This window comes from Myotis brandtii, unplaced genomic scaffold, assembly GCF_000412655.1.
Source record: "Myotis brandtii unplaced genomic scaffold, ASM41265v1 scaffold349, whole genome shotgun sequence".
Classification (NCBI taxonomy): Eukaryota; Metazoa; Chordata; class Mammalia; order Chiroptera; family Vespertilionidae; genus Myotis; species Myotis brandtii.
The window spans coordinates 333,776-342,788 of NW_005363427.1; the positions used below are offsets into that span (position 1 = coordinate 333,776).

The 9,013-nt window shown below is 41.6% G+C and overlaps 1 protein-coding gene across 1 annotated transcript in view; it reads right to left on the reverse strand.

Moving 5' to 3' along the window:
* EFHC2 (EF-hand domain (C-terminal) containing 2) overlaps nt 1-8,886 on the reverse strand; it is a 155,588-nt gene extending 146,702 nt beyond the window's left edge. Inside the window, exon 1 of the mRNA XM_014544033.1 lies at nt 8,845-8,886. Coding sequence (XP_014399519.1) covers nt 8,845-8,886 — 42 coding nt within the window. The remainder of the gene's footprint in view (nt 1-8,844) is intronic.
* Between the last annotated feature and the right edge of the window lie 127 nt (nt 8,887-9,013).

The following is a 9,013-nucleotide window of genomic DNA, read 5'->3' on the forward strand; positions in this document are numbered from 1 at the left end:
GACAGTTTTAATGAGGTATAACTTATCTATACTAATAAAAGAGTAATATGCTAATTAGACCAAACATCTTCTGGACATCCTTCTGGACAAAGTCACGGTGACGGGGGCCAAGGCAGAGGCAGTTAGGGGCAATCAGGCTGGCAGGGGAGCAGTTAGGGGGCAGCCAGGCCAGCAGAGGGGCAGTTAGGGGGTGGCCAGGCCGGCAGGGGGGAAGTTAGGGGGCAGCTAGGTGGCAGGAGGGCAGTTAGGGGGCAACTAGGCCAGCAAGCAGAGGCAGTTAGGGGCGATGAGGCAGGCAGGCAGGCGAGCGATTAGGAGCCAGCAGACCCGGATTGTGAGAGAGATGTTCGACTGCTAATTTAGGCCTGATCCCTACGGGGTGAAGGGTCGCTCCCCACACCCCACCACCGTACATGAATTTCGTGCACCAGACCTCTAGTATATAATAAAAGGGTAATATGCAAATTGACCCTAACAGCAGAACAACCAGGAATGACCAGCAGTCGGACATCCCCCGAGGGGTCCCGGATTGGAGAGGGTGCAGGCCTGGCTGAGGGACCCCCCAACCCATGCAAGAATTTCGTGCAGTAGGCCTCTAGTATATTATAAAGTTTATCCATCTAAAATATACAGTTCAATGGAGTTTACTATAATTGCCAAGTTATGTAATCATTACCATAATCTAATTTTAGAACAGTTCCATCATTCCAAAAAGGTACCCCATACCATTAGCAGTCACTTCCCATTTTTTCCCTTACCCCTAACAGGTCTAGGCAACCATTAATATACTTTTTGTCTCTATAGATTTGCCTATTCCACACATTTCACATAAATTAGATCATACAATCTATAGTCTTTGCATATTGTTTGTAGCATGTTTTTGAGGTTCATCTATGTTGTAAATGTATCAGTATTTCATTCCTTAATATGGCCAAATAATATTCCATTGTATGAATATAACACATTTTATTGATGGGCATTTGGGTTGTTTCCATCTTTTGGTTATTATAAAAAATACTGCTATGAGCATTTATATATTTTCATGTTGTAAGCAGCATTAATTAAAATGAATCACAACCTTTATTTAAATTAAATCAACTGAGCTGACTTTTTGAAAAAGTAAATCCTATCTTGGATTAAAATAGTTATTTAACAAAAATGTATTATGCTGCCTTAATGTTATACATGGGGAGTGTGCAGGGGGCAATGAATCGATGTGTCTCTCGCACATCGATGTTTCTCTCTCTCTGTCTCTCCTCCTTCCTTGCACTCTCTCTAAAGATCAATGGAAAGGTGTCCTCGGGTGAGAATTAACAAAACATAAAAATTAAAAAAGAAAAGAAAGGTAACCTAAGCTTAACTACTTATTTGTTTCTCAAGAAAAGCCAGCTAGGCTGGCCTGAGTGGCTCAGTTGTTTGAGAGTCATCCTGTGCACCAAAAGGTTGACAGTTTGATTTCTGGGTGAGGTCACATGCCTGGGTTGCAGGATTGATCCCTGGTTGGGGTATGTACAGAAGGCAACCCAATCAATGATTCTCTCCTACCGCCTCCTCCTCCCCCTCCCCTTCTCTTATCTCTAAAATTCAATAAAAATATTTTTTTAAAAAAAGAAAAGGTGGCTACAAATCATTTTTAGTTTTAAATAGGGGAAAAACCTACTCTTGCTCATAAGCTACACCTAATAGCACCCTCTATAGTAGAAACTATTCGAGGATTCTTGGGCCTATTCCAATAAGGAAAAAGGGGAAAAAAATTAAGTAGGAAATTTTACCATAAGAAAAAAAAACACACCTTGAAGTTCCCTCTACTACACTGCCACTTGCATTAGAGTTGATATCCATTGTGGCAAAGGGAAACCACTCAGAGTAGGTGAATAAGTTGGCCAAAATCAACAAATCCACAGAAAACTATTACTCTTTACTCAAAAGAGATATTATATCTATAACTCATGGATTGGCTGTAGAAATCACTTTTACACAGGAGCTCCCTGAGACCTGAAAATCATTTCAAATTTCCCTTTGGGGTAAAAAGATTGAGATTCAGGGCGGTGAAAATGTCTTGGAAGTAGTTAGAGCTGATAGTTGCAAAACACTGTGACTACTAAATGTCACTGAATTGCACACTTTTAAATGGTTAATAGGATCTGTTGAGGCTTCTTAAAGAATGACAGCCACATTTGGTTTTTAAGGAAGTTGAAGATCTGAATTTAAAACAGAGGCAAGAATTGGTAAGACGGCTCTTGTGAGCAATGGTTTTCAAACTCTGACTACAACCACAATAACAGAGATTTTGGTGCAACCCAGTTCACATGCTCACGTGTGAAAGAAACCAAAGTTCATGAAAAGGTACTTACCCTTCACAAGAATAATACATTCTGATTTTTTTATTCTATTCTAATCTCAAAGTTTGTCATGATTCATGAAATTGTTCTCACAAAGTAAGTGGCAAACTCTAATGGCCTAGGCCAGTGGTCAGCAAACCGCGGCTCGCGAGCCACATGCAGCTCTTTGGCCCCTTGAGTGTGGCTCTTCCACAAAATACCACGTGCAGGCACGCACATACAGTGCGATTGAAACCTCGTGGCCCATGCGCAGAAGTCGGTATTTTGTGGAAGAGCCACACTCAAGGGGCCAAAGAGCCGCATGTGGCTCGCGAGCCGCAGTTTGCCGACCACTGGGCTAGGCTGTCAGGTTAAGGTGTTTGGACCTGATGCAGTTATTTTAAGGCAATGGAACTGACCACTAAGAACATAACCAACAATCTGTAGGCAGAATTCTAGATTGGGAAAACCCTCCAATTTGTGAATAAAGTGATTTTTTTATTATATTTGTCATTGAGCTACATTTAAATTGACATATCTAACATCACATAATGAAGTCAATAATGTGTACTATGTATTTTACTCATAGTGCTTTTCTCTTTCAGTTGTTTATCATTTAAATTGCTGGTAAATTTCCCAGAGAACAATTTTCCCTATATATTAATATGTAGGCTTATATTGGTCTAGATAAAAATAAATTCCAAGGTATTGCCTGCACCTTTTTGTAAGAGAGACAGAGATTCTGAATTTGTTTTATTTTACTGTTGTAAATTCAAATAATTGTTTGTCTTAAGGAAACAGTTGCTTCACTGTAAATTCAATGATGGGCTATTTACAACAACCCTCCAAAGGTGGTGGCAAGGTAGCTTCATAAAAAGCAGAAAGTGTTCTCCTCATTATTCATTAGAGGCTTTCAGGATCAGCAATACAACCATCTGTCCAAAATACTAGAGAAAGGATTGTCAGCTTTGACTAGAAATGTCCCTTTTAACTTTAATATCCTATCGTTTTTGACAATATGCCTGAGATTCTCTTAGCTGGATAGAAATCCAGCATTAAACTGTTGGAAAAAGATACTGAGTCTGGAATTTAGTTGTGATCTTTCCCAGAGATTTTCAATTAATTCACACCAAATGTAATGTCATCAGTGGTACACATGCTTATATTTTAGAAAGCACAATACTTCTTGTATTTTAGAGAGAGAAGTATAGGTTGCACATCAGCTGGCTGTGGACAGAAACCAGCAGCTAATTAAGGGGCAAAACAAGCTCTTTTTTAATTTCTGAGAAAAAGCAGTAAAAGTTAGCTTGTGTTATAATTTGAAACCCAAACAGCCAGTAATTATACTATCTCCGGGAGGCCAACGTTTTTCACTTGATAATTTAATTCAGCCAACAAGGCTCTATAATTGAGGCGGGGGAAGGAGAGGAGTGATAAAAAGGCCAGGCTTGGCTTTAATGACTTTCTGACCAGTCTATGCCGGAGAACATTCAATCTTTTAACCAAGTACAAGTTTTTAAAGTAATATTAATTTCATAGCAACACATATCACATTTAGTCCGAAGACAAGTACAATAATTGTTTAAATGCAGCCACCTGACTTGGACACAGACTAGGATACTCAATACATAAATACTGATTTATTGAATGACCACCCAAGGTATCTAATAAGTATACTGTCATTCCCTAATTCATCCTCTCCCTCCCTCTCCTTCTCCCTCTCTCCTTGTCTCGAATGCACATGACTATTGACCTGAGGCATAAAGTAAATAAATAATTTTTAAATACACTCACGAGTCTAGAAGCAGACCCAAACATATTTAGAGATTTAATTTATGACAAACCAAGCTCTGCAGAGAAGTAGAGAAAGAGTTGGCCTTTCAAAAATGTATTGAAGACAAGACAACAGACCCAAAATGGAGTTGCTCATGCTAAGCCCCATGTCACCAAACTGAAATTTAATTATAGTTTTGGCTCTCCCAAAAATAGAATCTTGAACCAGCCAATCATGAATTTCCTGATCAGAATTCAAGTAATCTGCCTGATAAACCCATGCCATCCCCTATAATGAAAGTAATCTTGCAATAGCCAAACTGTTGTTTACCTACTACAACTTCCTGGTTCCTGCTCCCTCTGCCTACCAAAATATGTTGCTTTGTATAGCTCTTCAGAGCTTTCTATCTGCTAGATAGGATACTGCCCCACTCTTGGATCACTGAATCCAAAGCCAACAAGATCTTCAAAATTTACACAGTTAAATTTTTGTTCTTTAGCAAATGGTTCTGTGTCAACTGAATATCCATATAGGAAAAAATGCAACCTGACCCCTACCTCTTTTCATACACACTCACACACACGTATTCTAGTTAGAGTATAGAGCTAAACGTGAATGGCAAAAAAATAACAAGATTTCCAAAAATAACACAGGAAAATATCATCATGACCTTGGTGTAAGGAACTATTTCTTAAATAGGAAACAAAAAGCACTAAACTAAAGGAAAAATTATTCATTAAAAACACCATCAAGATGGACCTAGAGAGTATTATGCTAAGTGAAATAAGTCAGTCAGAGAAAGATAAATACCATATGATTTTACTTATATGTGGAATCTAAAAAACAGAATAAACAAAGAAAATAGAAACAGAGTCATAGACCCAGAGAACAGACTGATGGTTGCCAGAGAGGAGGGAGGTAGAGGGGCCGGGTGAAAAAGGTGAAGACATTGAGAAGTACAAATTGGTAGTTACAAAACAATCATGGGGACATAAAGTACAGCATAGAGAATATAGTTAACAATCTAGACATATAAAAGCCTAAGCGACTGAATGACTGAATGACCAAGTGACCGGTCGACTGCTCGACCAGTTGCTATGATGCACATTGACCACCGGGGGAAGACACTCAATGCAGGAGCTGCCCCCTGGTGGTCAGTGTGCTCCCCCCAATCGCTGGCCAGGCCAAAGGACCCCAACTGTGCATGAATTTGTGCACCAGGCCTCTAGTATTGTAATAACTATGTATGGTGTCAGGTGAGTACTGGAAGTATCAGGTGGGACACTGTAATGTACATGATTGTCTAACCACTATGCTGTGCAGCTGAAACTAATACATAATAATATTGAATGGAAACTGTAATTGAAACATAAAATAAATAAATAGCCCTAGCCAGTTTGGCTCAATGGATAGAGCGTCAGCCTGCGGACTAGGGGTCCCAGGTTCAATTCTAGCCAAGGGCACATACCTGGGTTGCGGGCTTGATCCCCAGTAGGGGGCATGCAGGAGGCAGCCGATCAATGATTCTCTCTCATCATTGATGTTTCTATCTCTCTCTCCCTCTTCCTTCCTCTCTGAAATCAATAAAGAAATATATTTTTAAAAATAAATAAACAAGTACTCTTATAAACAACAACAAAAACACCATCAAGAGAAAGAAAAGACCAAGCACAGACTAGAAGATATTTGCAACACAATATAGCTGACAAATGAGCCATATCCAAAATCTATATAGAATTCCTACAAATCACTAAGAAAAAGGCAGGCAACACAGTAGAAGGCAAGCAAGACAGATACTACACAAAAGAGAATATACAAATGACCAATAAATGTATAAATCCAGATTAAAACTACAGAGTTGCACTACACCCACTGATTACAATACCTAAAATTTAAAAAACTAATAATATCAAGTGTTAGAAAGAATATGGAGCAATCCTAATATATAAACAACCAGGGTCCGTAATGACCGACCAAAGGCTCGACCAAACACTGGAAGTCAGTCCTACAGTCAGTGCTGGGTTGACGTGGCGACCCAGCACTGACTGCCGCAGGTGCAGGCGCAGTGACCCAGCACTGACTGAGGGGGCTACGGATCAGGCCTGAGAGAGGCCTGGAGAGAGAGGCAGGGTCTGATCCGCAGCCTCTGTGGCAGCTGTTGATCAGCCATTGCCTCTTTCTTTCTCTCCGAGCTTTGCCAGCAGTTGCGCCTCTGTTTCTCTCCTGGCCTCCGCGGAGGCTGCTGATCAGCCTCGCCTCTCTGATCAGGCCCAGAGATAGGCCCAGAGATGCTGACTGACATAGAAACCAACCAATCAGAAACAAATCTGGGTGAACTGTGAGGAGCCAATGGCTGCCTAGAAGGCAGAGCTTTTGACGCTGACTGGCATAGAAACTGACCAATCAGAACCAAATTGGCTGGCAGGGGAGGGCAGTTGGGGGCGATCGGTGGCACGAGAGCAGTTAGGCATCAATCAGGCAGGCAGGGGAGCGGTTAGGGGATGATCAGTATGACAGGGGAGCGGTTAGGGGGCAATCAGTCAGGCAGGCAGGCAAGCGGTTAGGAGCCAGCAGTCCCAGACTGTGAGAGGGATGTCCAACTGTCAGTTTTGGCCTGATCCAGCAGTCGGACATCCCCCGAGGGGTCCCAGATTGGAGAGGGTGCAGGCCGGCGGGCTGAGGACCCCCCCCCCGCATGAATTTCATGCACCTGGACTCTAATAGGGACATAAAATGGTGTTGGGAATTTAAATCGGTATAATTATTTCGATAGCGTCTACAACAGCCAAACATAGGAATACCATATGATCTAGCAATTGTGCCATGAGACATAAACAAGAATAGTCACAGAAAACTATTGTTAATAACTCCAAACAAGCCAAATCTCTGTCAAGTTTAAATGTGTATATAAATGACATCATAGTAATGCAACAGAATACTATAGAGCAACAAAAGTATACAAATTACACCTACAGACTACCATATGACCAAATCTCACAAACATAATGTTGAGCTTTAAAAAAAAGTCAGTCATAAAAGAACACTGGACATTTCCATTGACACAAAATTCAAAAACAAACAAAACCTAACTATAGTGATAGCAGCCAGGAGAGTGGTTACCTATGCAGAGCAGAGAAGGTTGAGAAATGCTGGGGTTATCACATAAAATACAAGATGCTCAGTTAGATTTGAATTTCAGATGAACAACAAATAATCTTTTAGTATAAGTAGGTCCCATGCAGTATTGGGGATATGTGTTTTTATTTGCTGAGTCAAGGGGGAAGCTTTTCAAGTGGTAACATTTTTATTTCTTGCTATTCATTCTATGATCCTTTGTGCATTTTTCTGTATTGTACTTCACAATAAAAAAAAGTTTAAAAGAAAAAGTACACTCAGTACAGCCTTACAGATTTTAAAATATCTCATCCAACCACTGTTTTTTCCTTCCCACTCAATCACTGCATTTGAGAAGTGTGGTACTTGCGCAAAAGTAGGCATCGGTAATCGGAAGTATTGCTGGGCCCAAAGCTGTGGGCTCTGCTTTCCATTTTTATTACCATTACTTTTACACAGCACGCTTGTTTACTTCTGGAATCTTTTTATGTACTGCCTCTCAGGGGTCTTTCTTATTTGTTGCCAACCTAATCTTACCAAAGGGCAATGCTAGGCGGGAAGGCCAGCCTCTCCCCCATCAGCCAAGAAATAAACAAACCAGTGTTCAAAAAGGAAGCTGGATTGGTCAGCCCCCCTGTAGGAGTTGGAATGCAGTGGGCGGAAGTTACAAAGAAACCTTGCACATGAGGGCCCACAACTTCGTTCAGAATCCATAAAAATCCCATGCTTCCATCCACCACCTGCTTTCTAAACTTCCCAGAGGTTTACACAAATACCTTTAATGGCCCCAACTAGTTCCCTCCCATCGGTATGTTACTTACCTTCTTCCTACAGACACAGTGGGAAAGCCAAGTAAAGAGTAGTTAGCTAATGTGAACAGAAGCCTGAATTATGTTTCTGCTGTTTAAATAAGATGGTACTAATTGGCAAAAGTCCTTTCCTGCTCAGGGGTTTTTATGTGGTTGTGTTTTGTTGTTTTGCTTTATACCTTTGTCTTGTTTTGAAATGAACCCCTCCCAAATCTAAACAAAGAAAAAACTCCCCCAAGTTTGGGTGCCTCTCTCTATAAAGAAACCCTTAACCTATCTGCCCCCTACCAGCCTTGTAACTATTTTTGTTATTATTCTTCAACGTAATAATAGAAACTGTATCTATCTCTTTCACACAGGGCTGTGGGAACAAGTTGCCTGAAAGAAATCCAGTTTCACCACTGAGACTGTGTAACTCTGGCCAGTGCCTCAGTTTCTTCAACTGTAAAATGGGAACAAACATAGTATTAATACAAAGAGATGTTGGGAACATCAAATGTTGTGTAAGGCGATTAAAGCACAGCGCCTCTCATATCTTAAATGCCCATAGATCATTGTTATCATCACTACCATCTACGACCCTCAAGGTTCCTCCCACCTCTAAGGACTCTACTTATGTATCTCATTTAGCAAAAGCATCCAGGTGCAGTTGGAGACGCGGGGGGAAGGGGAAGCAGAAAGTAAGGATCCCGCCAGCCTACAAAGTTTGGTCCAAGTTGAGCCCAATTCACAGAAGGGGAAACCGCGGCGGGAGGTCTGCCCTAGGGTTCGGGGATGTGGCCAAGTCCAGGACCCAGACCCCAGCCGGGGTGCCCTCCCTACTCACATAGCGCTCGAAGCCGTAGCCCGGGAGCACCGGCAGGGACATGGCTCTGAGTGTCTGAGGGTCAAGGGTCCGAGAGGAAAGGGGCCAGCAGGTAGCGGCCGCCCTGCGGCCGCTTTGTTTGACACCCCACTCCCCACCGCCGCGTTACCTAGAGACGGGAGGTGACGTC